At 46.1% G+C, this 26,649-nt stretch overlaps 1 protein-coding gene across 2 annotated transcripts in view; it reads left to right on the forward strand.

Annotated features, from left to right (window-relative positions):
- The window catches only part of LOC146045601 (transmembrane protein 272-like), a 48,703-nt gene that overhangs the window by 14,834 nt on the left and 7,220 nt on the right, over nt 1-26,649 (forward strand). Inside the window, exons 2-4 of one of the 2 annotated variants that reach the window (XM_083164576.1) lie at nt 5,793-5,824; nt 10,253-10,312; nt 21,868-22,044. In XM_083164576.1, the coding sequence (XP_083020702.1) occupies nt 5,803-5,824; nt 10,253-10,312; nt 21,868-22,044 (259 nt within the window). In that variant the 5' untranslated portion in view covers nt 5,793-5,802. The remainder of the gene's footprint in view (nt 1-5,792; nt 5,825-10,252; nt 10,313-21,867; nt 22,045-26,649) is intronic. The other variant, XM_083164577.1, reaches the window with a different exon arrangement.

Here is a 26,649-nt window from a genome sequence, read left to right on the forward strand (position 1 = left end):
ATGTGCAGAGCAACTTAATAGGTGAGAAAGCAGTTTGTGTGCAGGTGAGGTAGCTCCTACATTAGTAGGTAAAAGCAGGTCCAGAACAATGATTTCCTCATGGAGTGGGTGAGGTAGACAAACAAGGGTCAAAAGGGACATTTGTGTAGGAATGCATATGTGTCCTCCCTAAAAAAAAATGTGTGAATCGGCCAAACATGATAAAATTGCTTGTGAACAAACATGTTTAACTATTTAAATATATATGAGTTTACAGTGTCATAAGCAGATGTAGGAACTCTTTGTTAGAGAGAGTGCAATAATGTGATTGGTGGCATCTTACATCCATAGTGTAGTAAAATCCAATTCATAGCAGATCAGAAAGTGGTACAGTTCTGTATTTTGGGTACTATACAGAGATTGTGCGCAAAATAGTGGGCATGGCCTTAAAACATTGCTGAAACATCCTTTGTAGGTGTTAGATGTGGTTTATGTTATTGTATCATAAATACAAAACATATGTTTGTATTAGAGTGAACACGTTGACACATGTCGACTTGTGTAGATTGAGTGTGCTACTGTGTAAAGTCTATGAAAGCACGTAGTGAATGTGTATAACTGTTTAACAAATACCTACCTTAGCATATATAAGCAGGTCTTACCAGGGGCGAATTTAGGGGTCAGGCCGCCCCTAGGCACAACATTTCTGTGCTGCCCCCCCCCCCCTATTTTAATGTAATCATATATGTATATACATTGTTATTTATATATTTCATTAAAATGTAACTGTAGCCCACCTTAATATTTTTTTTAAGCGCTCTGGACTGAGCCATTTTCGGACACGGAGGGGGACCGTCGGACCCAGCCACTAAGCGGTGATGTAATGTGCATGGCAGAGTGGGTGGGCAGTGGCGGGTGACGAGCGGCGCTGCCGTCGACATATTATAATTCATGTCTGCGGTGGCGGCGCTCGTCACTCGGCGCTGCCCACCTGCTCTGCCATGCTGCTATTTAACAGAATGTCAGCCTGCCTGCCGCCCTTAATTGGTGCCGCCCTGAGGCCGGTGCCTCACGGGCCTAGGCACAAATCCGGCCCTGGGTCTTACAAAGATTCTTACCTTAAATTAAACAATCCTTTAAATGTCGAGAAGTATAGAAAGATAAGCTTCCAAGGTGTTTGAGTGCTGTGTGTGGCTTGCAGGTAGTGAAATCATAGTTTGGACTTAATAGACTGCAGCATTGCTTATTACATTCAGGTGTATGTGTTTGAGTAGTAATCAGCGTAAATTAGCAAACCCAGGCGCACGCTGTCATGCGGTATCTGTAGGGGTGGTCTGAGGTGGCGGTTGGCGGCCGCCTGTTTTGTGTCCGAAATGAACGGTGCTTTAGCCGATCGAGCGGTAGTAGCACCGTTCATTTTTGGTGCACACCCCCGTGTACGCCCATGTTTACGCCCATTTTCCCTCATTATTTCAGCCGCTCCCCTCAACACGCCCCTATGCCGCCCCCAATGCCCGTACTCTCGCGTACAGGTTTTTTCGCACGGAGAGACCCCGTCCGTAAGCGTTGTGGAGTGTTCGCGCCTGCGCATTGGAGATGGTACGCATGCGCAGATCATTAAAAACCCTGGAACGTACGCGTACGGCCCAGCCGCCCCAACCAGAATAAGGCCCTTAGAGTGGTCTGTGAATCGAACAATGTAGATATTGTTGTGAAATCCACATGAGATTAGTCCCGTCAGTTTTTTTTTTCTTGATTGTTTGCATATTCATTTAAGGTTTTTCTGATCTTCTGTACCTACTGCAGCAGCTTCTGCCATGCTGTGGTTGAGAAGGGTAGGTGGATAGTTGGAGACTTGCTGTGCCTGCTACAGCAGCTTCTGCCCTGCTGCGGTTGGGTAGGTGGATAGTTGGAGACCTGCTCTGGCTGCTGCAGCAGCTTTTTGCCCTGCTTAAGACTACTGTAGTTAGCAATAAAAAAGAAAAAGATACCAGAAACAGTCTTTCAAAATCTATTTTTACAAAAAACATGATCTCATTTTCTATAGACTAGTTGCTTTCTTGCATATATCTTTTATATTATAAATATAGGCAGTTATTTGAGTTTTGAGCACACAAAAGCAAACTCATTCCTTAATTTAATTTAGTTCCAAAACCATGTGTACTGCAGGTGGGGCTGATGTAACACGTGCAGATAGACTTAGATTTTGGTGTGGTGTACTTCAAATATTGAATACATCTATATTGCAGTTTAAAAATAAAGCAGCCAGTATTTACCCTGCATAGAAACAAAATAACTCACCCAAATTTAACTCTCACTCTGCACATTAGTGAGTGAGGTTTTGCTTTTGCGAGCCAACCTGAATTAGGCCCTAAAACTGTAAACATAAATTATCATGCATCAGGGCCAGCTCTACCATTAGGCAGCTTTAGGCATTTGCCTAGGGCGCCGGGATCTGGGGGGGCGCCACCAAGTCTGCAAAATTAAAAAATCATGGATATCTATGAGAATCCTTGTTGTACTTAATGCAGGTTGCGACTGTGGAACGTCTAAGACCTCACCTCCATACTTTCCCTTGAGACATACTTTCCTACATTGCTGCCCCCCCTCCTTGTACTCTGTTGTGGGTGGCAAAGGGGAGGGTGCAGATGACCTCTAGGGAAAGCAGGGTACTTGCCCACCTTCCCAGTAGGGGATGGGAAGACCACATGATTTTTTTTTTGGGGGGGGGGGGGGGGGGGGGGGAGAGTAGGTTGAGGTTTTGCCTAGGGTGTTGAGAAGCCTTACACCGGCCCTGTCATGCATGACACAATTACAAAACATTGTCTTATGTGTGTGCTTAATGCGTCAAATTCCTTTTGCTTTAGATTCATTTGTTCATAACATGGAAAGCTCTATTTTAATTTTAATTGCAATTATTGATGGATTGTAAAACACAAAGTTAGTTACACAAGAACTCCAATTGATAGGTTGAACTATCTATATGAGGGGATGTAATGGGAGACGCATTTGGTGCGATTTTGTGAAACGTCATATTTTTACACAAAGATCAGACATGTTCTAAAGTCAGCTAATTTAATAAGCGACTGAAGGCATTTGATTTAGGTTGGCTCACAAAAGCTAAATCTCTCTCTAATGGGAAAAACTATGTGCACTGCAGGTGGGGCAGATGTAACATGTGCAGAGAGATTTATGGGTGATTTGGGTGAGTTATTTTGTTTCTATGCAGGGTAAATACTGGCTGCTTTATTTTTACACTGCGATATAGATTTCAGTTTGAAGCAGTGGTGTAACAATGGTCCTGCAGACCCAGCGGTGGCTTGGGGAGCCATTCCCGGTACTCAGCTTCACTGACTCCCTGCTTCCTGTGCAGCCAGGGTAGCGCCTCCTGCCTTCACAGGGTGAATGGGCTCTTCGGCCCTTCTCATGACCATTAGTAGTTAGGTGGGCTTGCTTCCCCCTGCCCCCACTATGATCAGCCAGTTGGCAGCTGGGCATTCGTTTTGATTTATATAAAAAGCCAGGAGCTCTGCCTCAGCAGTCCCCAGCTCCCCTTAATGTTCCTCACAGTGGTTGGCTCCGCCTCATGCCCTGGGCCCAGCAGGGAAAGCGCTCAGCAGCGTGCAGAGCATGCTGACTGCATTGAAAACTCAAATCCAGGGCTATAGTCACCAGCCACACAAAAATGCCAAACAAGTAAGTTAAACATGCTTGGCCTCATGATCCCCAAATACCTGTATATGAGGGGTGTGGGTGGAGTTATAGGTGTAATATATATATATACAGTTTATGGACATTTAGGTATATAAGGGGTGTTGGAGGGTATGACTACTATATATTATATATTTTATTTATTAACAGTTTCTTGCATAGCGCATACATATTCTGCAGCGCTTTACAGAGTACAGTTGAACATTCACATCAGTCCATGCCCCAGTGGAGCTTACAATCTATATTCCCTACCACATGTGCTCACACACATTCATTCTAGTGTTAATTTAGTTGGGAACCAATTAACCTACCAGTATATTTTTGGATTGTGGGAGGAAACCGGAGTTCCCGGACGAAACCCACACAAACACAGGGAGAATATACAAACTCTGCACAGTTTATATGCCTGGATATAGCATAATGAATGGACTACATGGCGCTTCTATTTTTGACACCCCAATTTCACAGCATCACCGAGTCTGTCTAAATAAATCCTTATAAATCCTATGCTTGCCCCTGTGGTGTGTGGGATGTGTAATGGGCATTATAGTGTGTGCCATAATGTGTAATGGGCATTATGATGGGTGGCATAATGTGTAATGAGCATGATGATGTGTGTGACATAATGGGCCTTATTCTAGTTTATTCTTTCTGACAAAATCCTTCTTAGATGGACAATACCATGTGCACTGTAGGGGGGGGGGGGGAGATGTAAAATGTGCAGAGAGAATTAGATTTGGGTGAGTTATTTTGTTTATGTGCAGGGTAAATACTGGCTGCTTTATTTTTACACTGTAACATCTGCCCCCCTGCATTGCACAGGTTTTGTTCATCTAAGAAGGAATTTGTCAGAAAGAGTGAACGAAAATAACCCCCAATGTGTAGTGGCCATTACAGTGCATGGAATAATGTGTAATGGGCACTAATTACACTTATACTTGGGTATAAGGTGGTCTTTTCCTGCAAGGCCACACACCCTTTTTCAGAATGTGCACAGCATAGGTACATGCAAATTATTTATTTTTAAAATATCTATGGGGGGACCCTTTTTACTATTCACATTGGGAGCCATATTGCCTAGAAATAGCCCTGTGTGTTTTACCAAAATGCTATGGGGGAGTGAGGGGGTGCCAGGAACTTTTTTGGCAAGGGGGAGCAAAATGTATAGTTACGCTACTGTTTGGAAGTACACACCCCACCCAAATCTAACTCTCTCTCTGCACGTTACATTAGCCCCACCTGCAGTGCACATGGTTTTGTCCTTTAAAGGAGTTTGCTTTTGCAATTCATACTGAATCACCCCGAGTTCACTAAAAGTCAGAAGCTTAACATTATTTGGTATGCAGAAACAGTCACAATTAAACTCAAAATATAGGCATGCCACATATCATTGTACGCAACTGTATCTACATACCAAATAATGTTTCACTGTTTGGCCGGGAAACACTGTAGCAGAATATTTTATGTGCAGATGCAGTCGCAATCACAGATTATAGGCAGGCAGCATATCATTTTAATCACTAGTAGCTTGTTGTGCATCAGTTTCTAACTTGGGGGTAGATGTATGAAGCAGTGATAAGGGAGGAGAAGTGATAAAGTGCCTGGTACTTTATCACTGGCCAATCAGCTCCTGACTGTAAAGTTACAGTCTGGGTTTAAAAAGGGACAGTTAGTAGCTGATTGGCCGGTGATAAAGTACCAGGCAGTTTATCACTTCTCCCTTATTACCGCTTCATACATCTACCCCTCAGTTACCATACATTCTGACCTGCAACTGGTTGGAACTGAATGCTTCCTATTCTGAAAATATAATGAGAAGTTGGATCCGATATGCATTTGGAGTGTTAAAGATGCACAAAATTACATTGGCTGTGACCATGTAAAAAGTCAAACACTCTAAGGTCTGACTTTAAACAACATTTTTCGTGAAAATCGGCTCCCATTACATCCCAGCGCCTGTGTTCTTCTTAAAGTGTTTAGTGTTAGGCTAGCTAAACATCAGAATAATGTGTACCCAACCATTATGCCCTCCAATGGCATTAAATAAGCACACAAGAAACAATCTATTTATTAATCTAATCAACTTAATTTATTTTTTGCAGACCTATAAATATGGATCCAGCCTTACGTTTATGTAAGTATGTGATTACTCCTAATTTTAATAAGACCCTTTATACTGTATGTCTTCTATGTATACATGTTTATATCATGTGTACACATGATATGTAATTTTTTATAACAGTAACTTCTAACCTGGATTTTTAAATCTATTTATTAAAAAGTGATGATTACCCTCAGCCAAATTGCATAATTGAATCCAGTCTGCTAGGTTGAATGGCAGAAGTGGGGTGCAAATGAATGAAAATTACATCAGATAAGTGGATAGCACCGGTTATTGGTTGGTTGATGACCAGCACCATCCTACTCTCTCAGAGTGTCCAAGAGAGACCTGAATGCTGTAAATTTAGGAAGAGAAGACAAAGCTTCCACAGAGAAGAAACCTTTATTAAAATACTAAAAAGTAGAGCCATGCGCCACAGATAAATGGACTTAATTTAAACCAGTAAACCAGACTTAATTTAAAAATACTGTCCCTTCCCGTCTATTGCTGCTGTTCTGAGGGGGATGGCTCTGTGCTTCAAATACCAGACAAGAAAGAAAAGAAATAGAACTGCGCAATATAGGGGATAAACAGTATTTGCAATTTATTTGCTCTCTATGGGCCAGATTCTCTAAGCTTCAAAATCAGCTGCTACCTGACATTTTTCAAACACAGCCTGTGATATGGCAGGTAAGAGCTGATTGGCTGGCTGTTTATCACTATCACATCAAACATACATGTAAAAATAGGTATTAAAAGAAAATAAAAGGAATTTATGCACAACCGGTTTTGACTATGTGTAGCATGTAAAGGTTTTGTTAAAAACTGATCATATTGGTTTGAAATGCACTTCCCTTGCAGGTATTCACAGTCACGTTAGTATGTTATTAGGCTCAGTTGAAAATGGCTGGTAAGTAAACAGTTTGTTATGGATTAGTGGTTAGGTTTTGATGTGAAATGAATTTATACTGTCCAGGTTTTATGTCTGGCCAAACACTTTATAGTGAGGGTACCTTACAGCTGCCACCTGTAATTCCTCGGTTCTCCCAGTTGATGGTGCTAAATCACCTTTGTAGACAACTATATCCGGAGTCACCTTAGGATGGATGGTCTGGTTGAATTCTGTATGGTGTCCCTCTGGTGCAGTGTTTGTAGGGTTCCCACAAACCTAGGGAACCCTACAAACACTACACCAGAGGGACACCATACAGAATTCAACCAGACCATCCATCCTAAGGTGACTCAGGATATAGTTGTCTACAAAGGTGATTTAGCACCATCAACTGGGAGACCCGCAGAATTACAGGTGGCAGCTGTAAAGTACCCTCACTATAAAGTGTTTGGCCAGACATAAAACCTGGACAGTATAAATTCATTTCACATCAAAACCTAACCACTAATCCATAACAAACTGTTTACTAACCAGCCATTTTCAACTAAGCCTAATAACATACAGATGGAGCAGGTCCCATCCTGGCAGGGGATGGCGCTAGCGATGCCAGCCGCCATCCCCCGCCAGCGCCATATCGATGGCGAGAAGGGGATGCGCGCGCATGAGAGGCGCGCGCGTCCGCTTCCGACGGCGCTTCCATCTGCTCCCCCGGGTCCCCGCTGGCTTGTCGACGGTAACCCGGGGTCCCCGCCGCCTGCCCGCACCCCCCATAACCCTGTCCGTCTCCCTGAGGCGGAGACGGACAGAGTTTCCATCGCCCCGCCGACGGAGACTGAGACGCGCATGCGCGGGAGACGCACGCGCGTCTCAGTCTGATGGATAGCGAGGCTGCTGGCGGATCGCCAGCGGGGACGTTCTGGCGATCCGCCAGCCAGGATGTAGCCTGCCCCATCTGTACTAACGTGACTGTGAATACATGCAAGGGAAGTGCATTTCTAACCAATACGATCAGTTTTTAACAAAACCTTTGCATGCTACACATAGGGCAGTATTCAATGAAAAAAAATCGCCGTGCATGGCGAGAGATTTTTTCTCTCGCCATGCACTCGCCCTGTTCCAGAGGGCTCGCTGCCACTCCTGCTCCCTCCCTCAATGTTGTTAAGACTCGCCGCCACTCGCGGCGAGTCTTAACCCCTGCAGCGGACGAGTGTCAGCGGCAGGGAGCTGGCAGGGAGCCGTGGGACGGTGGCAGCCATGGAGATTAAAGTCTCCCTGGCTGCCCCAGAACATATGTGGAGGGGAGGTGGGCTCACTGGGACCCAGGCAGCACAAGCTGCCCCCCCCCCTATAGCTAGCGGGGGACCCAGTATTCACTGCACCCGATCGTGCATATGTAATGATCGGATGCAGTGAATATATGAATATCTAATGAGCGGCTCGAGAGCTCTGGCCCCCTGCTGGCTGCTCTGTGTAAAAAAAAAAAAAAAAATTTATTAAATATATATTCATGTGCTATAAGCACATGAATAAAAATAACATGCCCCTTCACAGAAAAAAAATCCTGATTTTTTGACACCAAAATTAAAAAAAAAAAACCTTTTAGTTGAAAAGTTCACATTCCAGCTCTCCATGAAAAGATGGAGAATTGCTACACGGAGAGAGACGGCGAAAATCACTTAGAAAAACGGCGAATATTTCACATTGAATAGGGTTGCTTGCTTTTGGAGAGCAAAATGCTCCGTCCAAGGCGAAAAAAGCACAAATTCGCCATAAAACAGGGCAAATTTTTCTCATTGAATACTGCCCATAGTCACAACCGGTTGTGCATAAATTCCTTTTATTTTCTTTTAATACCTATTTTTACATGTATGTTTGATGTGATGTATGTCTTGTCATAGAGAGCAAATAAATTGCAAATACTGTTTATCCCCTATATTGCACAGTTCTATTTCTTTCCTTTATTAAAATAATATTTTAAATATGATCTGCATATTAGTTTTATATATACTTACCTACTTTGATTTAGCTCTCTCTATGAGAATTAACATAGTAACATAGTAATTAAGGCTGAAAGAAGACTTTAGTCCATCGAGTTCAACCTATCTAACTTGTAACTACTGACTTGAGTAAGTCATATATATAAGATTCCCTTAGTGGCCAAGAATGCATCCAGTTTTGATTTAAATTCATTAACAGTAGTTGCTGTAATCACCCCCACCGGCAATGAGTTCCAGAATGTTACTGCTATAATGGTGAAGAATCCTCTTCTTAATTCAGTACGGAATTATTTTCCTCGAACCTCAGTGCATGCCGCGTATAAGCCTGTTAGTGAACAAACCAGTTCCATATGATTACTGATCCTGTGATTGAACATACTAATCATATCACCTCCCAATCTCCATTTCTCCAATGAAAACATATTCAGCCTTGTTAAACTATCTTTGTATTCTAGTGATTTAAGACCTTTTACTAGCTAAGTCGCCCTTATCTGTACCTGTTCCAATTAAGTTATATCCTTTTTAAGGTGCAGTGCCCAGAACAGAACGCAATATTCTAAGCCTTGTACAGAGGCACTATCACACTGGCATCCCCTGAATCCATTCCCCTTTTAATGCATGCCAGTGTCCAGTTTGCTTTTCAGCAGTGTGCACTATTACCAAATTTTTCATCTATGATGACCCCCAAGTCCTTTTCTACAACAGAATTCCCTATAATAACTTCATTTAGCCTTAAAGTAGCTTGTTCATTTTTTTTATCCCATAATGAATTACCTTACATTTATCAAAGTTAAACGACATTTTCCACTTTTCCAGTTTAATTAAGTCACTTTGTAGTGTTTCCACATCCTCCCCTGAGTTAATTTCATTACTCAATTTCATGTTGTCTGCAAATATTGCAATTTTACTCACTATGTCACTTTTAATATCATTAATGAATATATTAAACAAGGTGAGTCCCAATATTGAACCTTGCAGGACTCCACTTTGGACCTTACCCCAGCTGGAATGTATGCCATTTACCACCACTCTCTGTCCCCGATTGTGCAACCAGTTTTTAATCCAATTACAAATTTTATCTCCTAACCCTAAATTACCTAGTTTCATTATAAACCTTTTAGCGTTAGCAAAATCAAGCAGCATTACATCAACAGATTTCTCTAAAATGATCTATTTTTGACGAACCCATGCTGAGCCTTACTTATCACTTTCGCCTTTTCTAAGAAATTTTGGATACTATTTCTTATTATTCCTTCTAATATTTTCCCCACAATAGATGTAAGGCTGACCGGTCTATAATTTTCATGGTTAGTTTTGCTACCTTTCTTCCATATTGGTACTATGTTAGCTATGCGCCAGTCCCTTGGTACAGTCCTCGAGTTAATAGATTCCTCTCAGATATAATGGTAGTGCTATGACAGAACTCAATTCTTTTAGTATCCTAGGGTGTATTTCATGCGGTCTCTGTCTCAGTGACTGGGGGGGGGGGGGGAATGCAGGAGGTTTGCTCACCTTTCGGGAGGGTGGACAAGTTATCAATATTTATGTAACTATGATCTATTTGAATTTCAGGTTATCAGATAATTTCTATAACTGTCTGGATTGGGCTAAGCATAGCTATGATTGTAATGGGTAAGTGATAAACAATCATCAGCTGCTCTCTTTAGAACTTAAATCTTCTCAATAGCTTCTGTTATATCACAAAGTCATACGCCCTGAGGCATACACATGTAGCGATCCCCAGGCATTTCTCACTAGATTGCTTAAAAAATGCCCCGACGTTGCTCAATGTGTAGGGGCATCATGACAGCGATGCGTGGCCTTGCGCATTGTTATTGCCCCAGCAATTAATATTCAGCATGTCGACCTTCAGTGGTTGACCCAATGCATGCCGACCATCCTTTTGTCGATCTTATGACCCATCCCCTCTCCCTATATCTGGTCCTATTCCTATATTGGTTTTAAGTATTTGAAACTGAAACACAAGAAGGGGTTGGAATTAGTGACATATTTATAATGGGTTCAGGCCCCTCAGGGGCCACATTGCACACCATGCACCTATTTTTCAGTACTCACCTCTCTGCTTGGCGCTGTGACACTGACTGTGATGCTTGGCTGCAGGAGAGAGAAAGGAGGGGACCCAGTTGGAGATTGCACACGGGCCCCTTCCTCTCTTAACATACCTCTAATGTATTAATTGTTTAAATTTTATGTTATGTGAATTTAATGTTCAAAAATTAGACTACAGGTGGAGATCTTTCTATTCAGAGGCGGAGTAGCAAGCCCAGGTGCAAAGATATGCTTTGGGCCCCCTGCCCAACTCAAAATGGGAACAGTGTGCACCAAAGACAGCTGCAGTGTGTGTGTGTGTGTGTGTGTGTGTGTGTGTGTAAGATTAGGGCTACAGGCTGTGGGATGTGTGTGTATGATTAGGGTTATAGGCTGTTGGGTGTGTATGTGTATGATTAGGGTTATAGGCTGTAGTGTGTGTGTGTGTGTGTGTGTGTATGGTTAGGGTTATAGGCTGCTGTGTGTGTGTGTATGGTTAGGGTTATAGGCTGCACAGTGTGTATGGTTAGGGTTATAGGCTGCGCGGTGTGTATGGTTAGGGTTATAGGCTGCAGGGTGTGTGTATGGTTAGGGTATAGGCTGCAGGGTGTGTATGGTTAGGGTTATAGGCTGCGGTGTGTGTGTGTGTGTGTGTGTGTGTATGGTTAGGGTTATAGCCTGCGGTGTGTGTGTATGGGTAGGGTTATAGGCTGCAGGGTGTATGTTTAGGGTTATAGGCTGCAGGGTGTGTGTATGGTTAGGGTTATAGGCTGTGGTGTGTGTGTGTGTGTATGGTTAGGGGTATAGGCTGCGGTGTGTGTGTGTGTGTATGGTTAGGGTTATAGGCTGCGGTGTGTGTGTGTATGGTTAGGGGTATAGGCTGCGGTGTGTGTGTGTATGGTTAGGGTTATAGGCTACAGGGTGTGTGTGTGGTTAAGGTTATAGGCTGTGGGGTGTGTGTATGGTTAGGGATATAGGCTGTGAGGTGTGTGTGTCTGGTTACGGTTATAGGCTATGGGGTGTGTGTATGGTTAGGGTTATAGGCTATGGGGTGTGTGTATATGGTTAGGGTTATAGGCTGCAGTGTGTATGGTTAGAGTTATAGGCTGCAGGGTGTGTGTCTGCGTGGTTAGTGCTATAGACTCCGGACGGGAGAGTATGGTTAGGTTTAGGCTGTGGGGAGGGGGATGGGTGGGGTTAGGCTGCAGGTGGGTGGTGAATGGTTGGGCTGTGGAGGAGGTGTATATATAGGGTTAGACTATGGGGGATGTATAGTTAGGGCTAGGTTACTGGGGTGTGTTTAATTAAGGTAAGGCTGAGGGTAGGGTGTGTATAATTACAGTTGGGCAGCAGGGGAGGGGGGTGTAAGGTTAGTTAGGCTGGGAGGGTTAGGGTTTGTGCCCCCATTACATTTTTTACATTTAATTTCTTCGGCACAATCCACCCCCCTTTAATGTCTTTTGTTTGCCTCCAGCTTCCATTTTATTTTAACAAGTTTTATTCAGCGCCCCCCCTTATAATTTCAAATGTTTCAGCAATCGATAATGTGCGCCCCCCCCCCAAGTAACTTACCCCTGGCACGGCAGCGGTCATTGCTGCTTCTGTGATGCTCCGCCACTCTCCTGGAGCCCTCCGTGCTGAGCCTCAGAGCAGACAGGAATTAACTTCCTGTCAGGCTCCAAGACTGAGAGCAGCAACAGGCAGCCTTGTGATTGGCTGCCTGTTGAAAGGAGGACGATCACCGCCGGACGGAATGGATACAGGGCGCTGCTGCCGTTGCCTCTACATCCATGTCTGCCCCACACGTATGCGCACCTGCTGCCCTGCCATGTACCCCCTGCCACCCGTGTTTGGCCATGCACAATATAAAAAAAACCCCATGGAACTCTGTCATGCCGGGCAGGCGGCAGCATCGGGCCCCTTTAACCCCTTGGGCCCCGGTGCACTGCACCGTCTGCACCGGCGGTAGTTCCGCCCCTGTTTCTGTTTATCAGTTGTAAACTGGTTTAAATATATTAAATGAAGAGCTCATAGAAGTTATAATGTTGCAAATTGGCCATGGTTACTGCTGTCCTGTAAACTTTCATGCTTCATACTTCATCAATGTTATTAGGTTGGAGCCCTCTATGCCAGTTAGTGCGATGGCCAGTTAGGTAAAAACAACCGGTACTTGTTTCCTAGCACGGCGCCCATCTAGTCCCATCGCATACCTTAAGTTAAGGTATGCGATGGGACCCGACCGACCTGATTTCGGGTTTTTTCACGACAATTGCAAAATCGGGTCCATCGCATGCCATTATAATGGCATGCGATGCGACCGACGCGACCGACCCGATTTTACATTGTATGCATTGTATTCAATGTTAAATTCCTATGTAAAACCGGGTCCATTGTATGCCATTATATTGGCATACAATGCGACCAATGCGATGGACCCGATTTTACATAGGGAACAATGTTAAATGGCCCACCATACCCGATTTTTGATTGTATACCCACCCTGATGGGTAATTTGTATGTGAAATGCCCCATCATTGTTAACGCCACCCCACGATGAAGCGTGGCGAGCGCAGCAAGCCCTCGAGGGGCGGCGGTACACGCCCTACAACCTTTTCATACCTCCACTATCCACGTCGGCGTGGAGTTGATTTTATATAGTGTGGCGAGCGCAGCGAGCCACCGAGCCCGAAGCGTGGCGAGCGCAGCAAGCCCCACGAGGGGCCGTGTAATACCTGTGAAGTAATGGCCCGCGAGGGGCCGTGTAATACCTGTGAAGTAATGCGCGTCCCCTCGCGGGGCTTGGTGGCTCGCTGCGCTCGCCACGCTATATAGAATCAACTCCACGCCGACGTGAATAGTGGGGGAATGAAAAGGTCGGAGGACACGTACCGCCACCCCTAGCGGGCTTGCTGCATTTGCCACGCTCGGGTTGCCAATTATCGTGGGGTGGCGTTAACAATGGGGGGGCATTTGACCCATCAGTGTGGGAATACAATGAAAATTGGGGTCTGGGGGGCATTTAACATTGGGTCCAATGTAAAATCGGGTCTCAGGGACCATTTTACATTGGTTCCAATGTAAAAATCGGGTCGGCCGCATCGCATGCGATTTGGTCGCATGCGATGCGATCGACCCGATTTTTCCGACCCGATGGCTTACAGTTAAAATCGGTGGCGCCGTGCTAGGAAACAAGTACCAAAGAACCTTGTCTAGATGATATGCCAACCTTGGAGTTTCACAGCAGGAACCAAGAAATAACACTTCTTGTTAATCTAAAGCTGGAAACCAGAGTTGACTGAAGGTATCAAATCCCTTTCATATCTCCAGCAACAGTACTAACAACAATTCCCGAACAAAATACTTCTCTCTTCAGGGGCAAACGCAGGTTTTTTCAAAAGGGGGTTTCCAGAGGGGCGGAGCAAAGCACGGAGATGAACACTTAGGTGACCCAGTATACGCCTGGTCAGTTAAAGTATTATAGATAGACCAAACGTATATAAATAATAATAAAATATATATATATGTATACATATTTATACACACACACACACACACACACACATATATATTATACACATACATATACATGCAGGGGCATCAACAGCAGTGTAGACCCCTGGACATTGCAATGTATTGGGGCCCCTACCGATCCTCCAGCGGTAGGGGTGGGGGAAGCTTTGATGTCCCGCGATTGGTAGGGGGTATTATATCAACCGCTCAGCATGTAGGGCCTGGATCAGTAATTTCCACTAATTACCCCTTTACTGCACAGATGGTGGGAGATAGGGTGGAAGAAGGGGGCATTGGGCTGAATGAAGGGGCCCTGATACATAACTTCCAGGGTGGTAGAGGATGTTTAGTATGCAAAGGAGGGGTGTATAGTGGAGTGGGCTTATTATTCATAATTTTCTGGTGGGAGGACAGCTTGCTTGACTGCAGATATCTCCAGTTCCCAGAAATAGATTTCTTAGATTAATGGAATTAAAAACTAGAGAATCCCACCTACCAAATGGTATTGGGGACTAGGGGATCAGAGTTCAGGAGGCAGAGCAATCTGCCAACGATTATATAAAACTACATACCAGGTGTGTGGAGCTGGAGCAGTAACCAGCTGCTGGAAGGCTGATATCTCTGGTTCTGGGAACAGTAGAGACAAGCTAATGTCCATCAAAGGGGGAGAGTCCCAGCTTTTGAAATATATCCTCAGAAAAACTGTAAGTCAGACAGAACCTGAAATAACTGACTGGGAAGAGCAATGAATAGGCTTGGATGGGGACCACTGCTTTGAAGTCAGATATCTCTGGTTCCTAAGGGCTGATTATTAAAATCCTTATACCCATGGAAAGAGGGGACGCTCAGCCTTTAGCCTAGGTCCATTAGACTCCTGGAGGGGTTTCTGGGTACTCAACCGAATGCTTCGGTTTCTAGCTAATTTTTTTATCTTGTTTCTTTTTTAAGCTTAAAGAGTTGTTCTTATGGAAAATAGATCTCATGGGTCATCATACAGATGATAAAGTCACAAATGCAGAAATAAAAATGTAAAATGCTGGCACTCATATTTCAAGAAAAACACCTGTGTGGAAAATTGCAATGTTTTGTGCTATTACTGGTAAATGTGTGGAAGGGAAATGCCATGAACAGGAACACTGGGCCTCATTCAGACCTGAATGCAGGTTGTAACCCCACCAAGAATCCCAATTATCATGAGTCTGTGTCATGCCTGCACTTTTCCTCTGCCACGCTTGATTGAAAGGTAGTCACATTCAGGTGGTGGGCGGGGTTTGTTCTGTGTTCCCAGAAATGAGGCATGTTATCCTCATTTTCTGGAAGAGTCACAATATTTGATCCCAGCTTGTGACATCGGTCACATTGCATCATCGATCTCAGCTACATACAGGAGACATCTCTTCTACTGAAATGTCTCCTACTGTACATGCCCCACCCGGAGGTTGGAGATGAAAATACAATGTTGCCAGTGGCGTAACTACAATAAATGCCCCCCCGCTGAACATTTCAACATTTCGTCAGTGCCCCCCCCCCTAGTAAAGTGAGCACCCCCCCGGCCGCCCATGCCCCCGTGCCTTACCCCTCCGTTTAGCAGCAGGTACCCACAGATCTTCTCTGCGGTGCGGTCCCTGCGTCTGCTATGAAAATGAACCATCACAAAATGTCTGCCCCCATACAGCAGACAGTTTCACAGAACTGTCTGCTGTATGGGGGTGGACATTTTATGATGGTCCGTTTCCAAAGCAGCAGTAGATCTGCGGGTAACTACTGATAAGCGGAGGGGTAAGGTAGGGTGCGCTGCCGACGCTTCCAAAGAAGCAGTAGCCGGGACCGCAACGCAGACAAGTAATCTTGAGGTCTCAGCCACAGACACAGCGGCGGCGGAGTTGGTGTTACAATAGCCTTGCAGACCATTGGGGCCTGCACTTACACAGCGCCCCCCCGCTACCATGGGGTCTGTAGGGCTATTAATACGCCACTGAATGTTGCTTTGAATCAGGACTGCTATCCTTGCTCAGCAATCCCTTCAACAAATTACATCTGGAGATCCAACATCTCAATGGCAATATACTGTAAACTATTCACATCAGAGACTGGGCTAGTAGAAGGCCATATTAGTGTAGTAATGTAGTTAGGAGAGCAAAATACTGCAGAAGAGCAAAAATTCTGCTGGCATTTAATGATATAACTACAGCTATTGCATACCTCCCAACATGACCCTCTTCGGGAGGGACACAATGCTTTGCTTCTTCTTAATGCAGGATTACCTTCATCTGTGTTGAACAGGTTAATTGATAAGAAAGGTGTTTCCACACAGTTGATGGCAATTATACATTAACAGGGAAGTGCAGGAGCAGAGCAATGTGTCCCTCCTGGAGAGGGTCATGTTGGGAGGTATGCTATTGGAACCTAGTAATATGGATGTTACCAAGGAGAAGAGGGGTATTAAAACAAACTGGTAGTCAGTGGTTCCCAATCTTCTTTGAATAATGGCACCCTAAAGTATCAGAGGTTTTTCCAAGCACCCCTAGGCCCCCCAAACATGTAGAAAAAATTATAAAATTAAGTTGATTGTGTTTATATGTGATCATTAGAGGCCGTGGTGCTGCTGCTGCCCAGGATGCTGCTCCATTGCTGTGGGTGTCTTGGTGGCTACGGAGCTCCAGTCAATGGGCTGCAGCTGCGACTACCTCAGACGCAGAGCTGCCTAGGCAAGCGTCTGAGCGGTTGCTAGCCAGCCAGCAGCATTTGTCTCTCCCTGCTGCGTGTTGTCTCCTGCCATCGCTAGGAGATGGAGGAGACCCCAGGAGGTTGCTCGGACAACAGGGACTTTGTGTAAAGGCTGCTGAAGATTCTGGGCGATGGCTGATTAGCACACCTTTCCAATTACCTTGAGCTTCATGGGAAGGGCTTTCCCTATTTATTGCCTTCAGTCTTTTCCTCAGGTGCCGGTTATAGGTTTTCCTTGCCTGTTTGTGTCATTCCCTGCATGGGTTCTGTTACCTTGTTGAAGCTTACTCTCCCACTGGTCCCCTTGCCTGAAGCCTTTCAGTCTGTTTCTCTGAAGGTTGCCAGCCTTGCTAAAACCTAAGTTGGAAATAGTTCTTTACACCTTATTACTTATTATTACACCCTGTGAATTGTCGCATGCATCATTTTGGTTATTATTACACCCTGTGCATTGTTGCATGCAGCATTCTAGTTATTATTACACCCTGTGCACTGTTGCAAACAGCATTCTGGTGATCATAATACCTTGTGCATTGTTGCATTAATTATTATTATTACATCCTGTGCATTGCTGCATTTATTGCCTTATACCTGAGTCCACTAAGGTTCCCTTGTCTTTTGTTGGGAGGAACCAGTTCAGTCTCTTGCCCAGCCTCCACGAGCAGCCTATTAAGACCTGGGGGCATCTGATTTCTGGGAGAACCTAATTATCCTGGGAAAGGTGATTGCTATAGGTGAAGCTTTGGGTGTAGGAGGCTTTAGGATTGCTAGGCAAGCACAACTGTGTTTCCTGTAATCATACCACTTAGGTTCAGTTATGCGCTAAAGGTTTCTGTTTGTACACAGTATTTTATAATTGGCAGTCACCAGAACTGGTTTTGTCCAAAAATAATTGACCATAAATAATTTTGATTGGTCTTGGACCACCAACCCGTGGCTCCCCTGCAAGTGTCCCAAGGCACCCCAGGGAGCCGCGGCACACAGATTGGGAACCACTGTGCTAGTACATTAGAAACTGCTGCTTCTGACTAATGTACCACTTTTAATACTGAACTACTAACTCTCACTAGACTATTGTTAAACCTTTGGGTGGGGGTTTGCTTGTGCTAGCCTAGGGGGTCCCAAGGTCTCGACTTAAACCTTAGGAATGTTAAGGAACCTAAAGATGAGGTCTCCTGGTTACTGTTGGAGGGGCAATATTTTTGGGAAAAAATATGCTAAAACCCTCAGTTTTACAGAGTTTATATTATGATTGGCAGTATTTAGTACTCAGGGGGATTTTCAGACCTGATCACTGCGGCGCGATTTAGCAGCATCCTATGATCACCCTGCAATTAGATAGCCGCTGCCCAGTGTGAATGAAATCCCGCTCCATGAAGGTCTCTGATCATCTGCAAATGCATTCACATCACTCACTATCAAATGATTTTCCCACTGTGTGTAACCCAGGACCTCAGCGATAGAAACATGAGGATCGAGGCCGGAGCTGATGTCAGAAACCCTCCCTTTAAACACCTGGGCATGACAGTGTTTTTCCTGACACTCCCATAGAAAGTTTGTGTGACACCAATAAATGCCCATTCCCATACTTCTGCAGTTGGGAGGTCGGGACCCTCGCGCGGTGAAGCCATGCGCGCTCCCGAAAAGGGGGCGTGACCTTGGGAAAAGGGGGCGTGGACTTGCGTGATGATGCATCCTCCGGCCACGCCCCCATTTTCCGCCACTCGTCGGCACTGAGGGTTGCAGGCTGGGGGGACTCTCAACTGTCCCCCCCCCACCGCGGGACAATAGCGGCCCCGGGCGGGACGCGGGAACGTCCCCGAATATCGGGACGTTCCCGCGGTAAGCGGGACAGTTGGAAGGTATGCCGTTCCTGTCAATCACCTTGCGTGTGGCCAGGAATGAAAAAAGGAGCAGGATTTTTTCAGTGTATGCAGCAGGCTGCACTTGCTAGATGTCACGTGTTATGTTGATGAGGATGGGCACAAGGCCTATCAGAGCAGGGGGAGGGCTTAGCAGGGTTTGAATTGATCACGAGTTAGTGTGATCCCCCTCTGTCTCAGGAAGCCCCGCCCACCCTTCCCTATTTTTCTCTTCTTCGGCGGTGGTAAAGAACGGTCATCTCTGATAGATCTGTGTGTATGTAGATAGTGGGGTGCGCTCTCCCTTGTCAACGATTGTCATGGGCCATGCTTCTGCACGGGGGATAGCCGTTACCATCTGCCCGGGTGGTTGTGTAGGGAGAGTAATCACCAGCGATGGTATGCATGAACATCTTAAAACCCAACTTTCCTATAATGACCGTTCTTTGGTGCCGCCACCAGTTTATAGTTATACATAGTTGCTTGTCAAAATAAATTTTGACAGTCTGTTTGAAACGCCACCACTTGTGTCCGTGTATTTATTTTAGATAAGGTTATAGATAAGTTAAGCTAAGTTATGTGGTGGTCTTGGGGTGTGGCCTGTGGGGATACCCGATAGTGAGTTTATGGCACTGTGCAGAGAGAGAACCCAGTGGGAGTACGGGCAGCAGCAGAAGGCTAGCAGAGGTCCTGGCAAGTATCCTACAACTGAAGTATCTTGCATTTGAAGTATTCTGCATCTGAAATATCTTGTATATGAAGTATTCTGCATCTGAAGTATCTTACATTTGAATTATTCTGCACATGCAACGTCAGCACCTGACTTTACCACTATACTAAATTATTAGTGACACAGGGTGCATAAGCCTTCCATGTATTCTAAACATTGCTACAACTGTCAAGTTTCCCAATAAAGTATTTACAGTCACTGTCATCCTAGCAGTGAGAGGATCCAGTGGCAGTGGTGAGCTATTGCATATCATACTTGTGAACATTCTTGACACTCATGAGGCATCTATTTAACATCTATTCAACTACAGTATGTCCAAACCACTACTCTAAACTTTTTAGGAATACACTCCTTCATTACACAGAGGGTTTTATATACATGCATGTATATCCCAAACGTCAGTACCACGCAGTGGCGTAACTTACATTTTTGCACCCCCCGCTGATATTGACATTGCCGCCCCCCCCCATAGCCCTAGTAAAGTAAAGTTAAGCACCCCGTTACCCTCCGCATGCCGTCGCCACATTCCTGGTCCAGCACCGCAGATATCCTCCTGGCTCCGTCTCCTGCAGTTCTAGCTTGGCCCCCGGCATGACCTCCAGAGGCGGTGACCCCCATCGGCACCTGACAGTGGCATCCGGCCGCGACAGTGAAGGAGACCTGGCCCGCAGGCCCCAGTCACAGTCCCCTAGCACTACCAGATGGCGGGAGCCCTTCTACTCTGTGGCAGCACTTCCACCCAGGGAGGAGGTAAAATTAGACTATCGGGGGCAGCGGCGTAGAAGTCAGCACAAGGAGGGCCCTACTACAGTCCCAGGCCTCACTGAGTTTTCCCAGGCCCCCGGGCCTCAGTGACTCTCCCCAGGCCCCAGTGACTCCCCCCCCCCCCGCGGGTATATGTTCTCCGTGTGCCATATACTGTCCCTGCTCATATTGTCACCTACCGGTCTGCTGCAGTGACCAGTGGCGCCGCTGGCTGCCTAGGCGCTGTGCTGCTCAGCGGGCATGTGTTCCCATCATGTAATGTCTCAATGTAACGTATGTTATGCCTCCCCCCTTCATTCCTGCTTGATGCTGCACTGTATATCGACAAAAAATTCCTAGTGTGCGCAAGCACACATGGCCAATAAAGTTGATTCTGATTATGATGTATGTTCTGATTTATGCCACTTTAAAAAGGTAGATATTGAACCGTTGAAGTGAATATAGAAATGTATTGCATTTAAAGTGATAGCCTATTGCAATTATAGGTGACTTCCCACAGGCAGTGTCCCTCTGTGTTTCTTCCTTTTCATTTGACCTCTTACACAAAATAAATGACCTCAAAGCGAGGCCTTAAAAGGACAACACTTGTGTGAGCCGGTATTCCTTTTACTAACTCTCCAAGGAAAAAGAAGAACATGTGTGGTGGAGTGATTAACACCAGCATCCCCGGTGAGTGCATTACATCTCACCCACTGAGCAGGGTGTTACACTTGTGCTTGCACAGTCATTTGATAATTGCTCACACTGTGAATTTGCAGCTGTGCTGTGTGCACCTGAAGCTATGGGCCTTATACTGGTTAATTCGCAAAAGCAAATTCTCTCTCTAATGGACAAAACCGTGCTGCACTGTAGGTGGGGCAGATGTAACATGTGCAGAGAGAATTCATTTGGGTGAATTATTTTGTTTTTGTGCAGGGAAAATACTGGCTGCTTTATTTTTACACAGCAATATAGATATCAGTTTGAAGCAAAACCCCCACCCAAATCTAACTCTCTGCATGTTTTACATCTGCCCCCAGCAGTGCACATGAATATGTCCATTAGAGAGAGAGAATTTGCTTTTTCAAGCATACTTGCCTACTTTTTATTTCTCCTCACCGGAAGAAGCCTGGAGAGGAGATCAGATAACAGCATGTCAGGGGGGCAAACGAGGCGGATGTCACCAAGCCTCGCCCACATGCAGGCAAAGGAGGCAATTCGCTAAAATGAAGTGAAATTACGCGATTCACGTAATTTTAGCCCCGACCCTTACTGCGGACCTCTGTAACACTTCTATATCTCAATATCTATATATTGTACAGTAGTGAACAGTAGTGCATTTTTACCATCTTGCATATTTACATATGCAATCTAACATATTGGATGAGGGAATGTTATATTTTAATTTATACCATTTTATTTTTAATCATGTTAAACGTCGATTCATTTTGGGGCATGGCTTATGCTACCCTATGTACAGTAAAAGTTTGTTGTGTAAAACTGCAGAAGAGCAACTTACTTTGAATATTTTCAGCCTCCTAACCAGGTACCTTTCTCATTTTCAGGAGCCATATATAAAAACGACTGCCCCCTCCAGCCCTATATACCTATCTTTCTGTTGGTTTCTGGCATCATTCACTTGGTTGCTATTTTCTTATTGTTCCTGAGAGCTGTGTTGGAGACATGTAGCCTTGTTCTAGAAGCTTTAATTGGAACATTCAGTTTTGCATGGTTTATAGCAGGTAGGTGTTTAACATATATTGGCCCTCATTCTGGTTGACTCAGCAACGAGTGGTGGGTGGTTATGGGTGCAATTGCACCCTAATGCTGGGAGAGAGAGGAAATAGTTTTGCAGGCGGAGAATGCACATTTCAGTTTGAGGCCTGTCCACATTGCTTTCAATTTATGTGAAAAAACAAGTCAAGAATGCCTCTAGCGCAGGGCTGGGCAATTGCGGCCCTCCAGATGTTGAGGAACTACACATCCCAGGATGCTTTGCATTAGTTTTGCTATGTGGCCATGCTGAAACTGATGCAAGGCATGCTGGGATGTGTAGTTCCTCAACATCTGGAGGGCCGCAATTGCCCAGCCCTGCTCTAGCGCCATCTAGATGCATTTCACTGCATTAGCACACAAATACTTTTGCATGCAAACCAAACTAACAAAAAAAAAATCTAGAGTTGCATCATTAAGAAGAAATCTGGTTTGTCAGGTTTTTTTTGCTACCTAAATAAAAGTAACAAGTAGTATTTCGGCTGAAGAACATATTTTCACCAATTAATTGTTCTCTGCGTTTATCTGTTGAAAACAACAAAGTTACAAAATGCATCTAAAACAGGGTTGCCTACTTTTGAAAAATCAGTTCAGGGAGAAATGTAATAGCCAGGGGGCAGGCCTTGCACCGCCAGGGGGCGGGCCTTGTGTCGCAAGGGGACCAGGTAAGTATGCAAAAAATATATGGAAAACTCCCTTATCCAAAATGCTTGTATTCCCGAGATGTGCGCCGGGCACTTTTTCAGGTTTTGGTTTTGGATCTGGATCTCCCTTCGTGTTTTGGATCTGGATTGGTTTTGGCAAAACCACCCTTGCGGGTTTTGGTTTTGGATCTGGATTTTTTTGAAAAAATGCTAAAAAATGGCTAAAATAACAGGCCTGTTTTTGCCCCTAAAGTATTATTGACATTAGTTTCCACTCATTTCTAGTAATTTCTAGTCTAGTCTAGACACAGCCGTCACACTGGACACTGCCCCTGGACACAGGCCGTCACACTGGACACTGGATACAGGCCACTACCCTGGACACAGCCCCTGGACAATGGACACAGCCTCTGGACACAGCTCCTGTACACTGAACACAGCCGTCACACTGGACACTGTCCCTGGACACAGGCCGTCACCCTGGACACAGCCCCTGGACAATGGACACAGCCCCTGTCACACTGGACACAGCCCCTGTCACACTGGCCAATGCACCCTGTACACAGCCCCTGTAAACTGGACACAGCCCCTGTGCACAGCCCCTGTAAACTGGTCACAGCCCCTATGCACAGTCCCTGTACACTGGATACAGCTTCTGTACACAGCCCCTGTACACTGGACACAGCCCCTGTACACAGCCCCTGTACACTGGACACAGCCCCTGTGTACAGCCCCTGTACACTGGACACAACCCCTGTACACTGGACACAGCCCCTGTCACACTGGACACAGCCCCTGTCACACTGGACACAGCCCCTGTCACACTGGCCAATGCACCCTGTACACAGCCCCTGTAACCTGGACACAGCCCCTGTACACAGCCCCTATAAACTGGACACAACCCTTGTGCACAGTCCCTGTACACTGGACACAGCCCCTGTACACTGTACACAGCCCCTGTACACTGGACACAGCCCCTGTACACTGGACACAGCCCCTGTACACTGGACACAACCCCTGTACACTGGACACAGCCCCTGTCACACTGGACACAGCCCCTGTACACTGGACTTGTGTACAGTCAGCAGCCCCTACGTGCACACCTTAATCGAGTGAGCACTGCAGCACCAAACAAAAGCGCACAGCACAGAGCACAGATCCCAACCACCCTCTTCCCTCTCCTATAATGGAGTGAAGATGGCGGGGTGTGCGTGTGTCTTATATATATAATGCACCCTGTACACAGCCCCTGTAAACTGGACACAGCCCCTGTGCACAGCCCCTGTAAACTGGTCACAGCCCCTGTGCACAGTCCCTGTACACTGGATACAGCTTCTGTACACAGCCCCTGTACACTGGACACAGCCCCTGTACACAGCCCCTGTACACTGGACACAGCCCCTGTACACTGGACACAGCCCCTGTGTACAGCCCCTGTACACTAGACACAACCCCTGTACACTGGACACAGCCCATGTCACACTGGACACAGCCCCTGTCACACTGGACACAGCCCCTGTCACACTGGCCAATGCACCCTGTACACAGCCCCTGTAAACTGGACACAGCCCCTGTACACAGCCCCTGTAAACTGGACACAACCCTTGTGCACAGTCCCTGTACACTGGACACAGCCCCTGTACACAGCCCCTGTACACTGGACACAGCCCCTGTACACTGGACACAGCCCCTGTACACAGCCCCTGTACACTGGACACAGCCCCTGTACACTGGACACAACCCCTGTACACTGGACACAGCCCCTGTCACACTGGACACAGCCCCTGTACACTGGACTTGTGTACAGTCAGCAGCCCCTGCGTGCACACCCTAATCGAGTGAGCACTGCAGCACCAAACAAAAGCGCACAGCACAGAGCACAGATCCCAACCACCCTCTTCCCTCTCCTATAATGGAGTGAAGATGGCGGGGTGCGCGTGTGTCTTATATAAAATCCAGATCCCGCAAAAATCCGACAGCGCGATGATGCCATTTTGCCCTGTTTTTGGTCCGGAATCGGGCGGGAACTCCCGAGTCAGCTCGGATCCGGATTGCGATGTTCGGGTGGGTTCGGATCTCAAAGATCCGGACCCGCTCATCTCTAATTTCAGATAAGGGATACTCAACCTGTATAATTATCTGTACATGTCAAAACTCTCTTGCAGTTAGGACAGTGGTTCCCAAATTTTGTGCCCAGGATCCTTGGGGTGGCTTGAGGCACTTAAATGCCTGGGAGGCTCCTTAAAAATCAAATCCCACTTCTGGCAAACCTCCCGCATTTACCTGCTATTTAATATTACCAGATATTTAATATGATGTTTTATGGGGGGACTGGCTGGCTGCATGTTTGGTACATACATAACATGACATAATATATCATTTGCATACTTTACCATAAAGTAGGCATAGAGCAACCCACAAGCGGCAACCCACAACCCACCTGGACAATGCATGGGACACTACTGTTGGTCGCATAGCATATGCTTACAGTATCTCTGCTGTGCGTCCCGTACCTGCCAGCCAGGGAGCAGCCACCGCCCAGCAGCCTGCACCATACAGAAAGCAGCCTCCATCAGAGCCCCGCAGCCTCCAGCCGAGCCAGAGTCACTGGGCAGCGCTAACTGGTCTCCAGTGACAGCTGAGGATCTCGCCCTCTGCACGGCACGGGAATGTCACTCCCTGCTTGCTGTCCGCTTCTTTCTGCTGCGTTGTGCCAGCGGCATCATCTGCCTCAGTCATCGCATCCGATACCTAGTGAGTACACACGCGGAAGCTGCGGGAGAAAGGGGTCCTCTTCCGGGAGTCCATGAGATGTCCCAGGATTCCGGGAGTCTCACGGATATTCTGGGAGAGTCGGCAACCCGGATCTAAAAGCATCTTCCAGCACCAGCATAGAAAACAGAGTATGATTTGTGGGTACTTGTGTGCTATAATTAGTCGCCCGATTTTTTATCGCATCGCATGCCATACACCCGATGGCATGCGATGCGATGCGATTTTAACCCATATACGATATTAAATTGTATAAGCACCCTAATTGGTGCTTACAATGCTTAAATGCACCCCCACGCCACCACCCAAGTATAAACGTGAACCCGAAGTGTGGCGAGCCCGCGAGGGGCGGCGGTACGCGTCCTACGACCTTTTCATACCCCCACTATCCACGTCGGTGTGGAGTTGCTTTTACAAAGCGAGCCCGAATTGTGGCGAGCACAGCGAGCCCCGCAAGGGGACGCGGATACCTGTGAAGCCCGCAAGGGGACGCGGATACCTGTGAAGGTATCCGCGTGCGCTCGCCACGCTTCGGGCTCGGTGCGCTCGCCACACTTTAACAACTCCACGCCGACATGGATAGTGGGGGTATAAAAAGGTCGTAGGACACGTACCGCCGCCCCTCGCTGGCTCGCTACGCTCGCCATGCTTCGGGTTCACGTATATACTTGGGGGGTGGCGTGGGGGTGCATTTAAGCATTGTAAGCACCCATTAGGGTGCTTATACAATTTATAATCGCATCCCATCGCATTGTATGGCATTGTATGCCATATACAATGGCATACAATTTTAAAATTGTATGCCATTGTAGAACATCGGCCGATATCGCGTTGCATCGCATCGCATGCGATATGGTCTGCGATGCGATGGGCGCCGTGATAGTACACAAGTACCGATTTGTGTCCCAATGTATTTGTCCAGTGCAGTGGTTCCCAATCTTTTTTCTCTCCCATACCCCTTCATTATGCTTTTCATCTATGAGTACCCCCTCCTCTCAATTTGAAATATCCACAGAACTTACAAGTGGAGTGGAAGGGAGTGTTATGCGAATCCTTATGCGTGTCCTTATATTAAGGAGTAGATGAGGAGTAGTGTGCTGTCCGGAATCGGAGATCTGTGTCTGGTTGTTGGCTGTGTACTATCCCCAAAGTTCCTGT

Source organism: Crinia signifera, chromosome 11, assembly GCF_055691185.1.
Source record: "Crinia signifera chromosome 11, ASM5569118v1, whole genome shotgun sequence".
Taxonomy (NCBI): domain Eukaryota; kingdom Metazoa; phylum Chordata; class Amphibia; order Anura; family Myobatrachidae; genus Crinia; species Crinia signifera.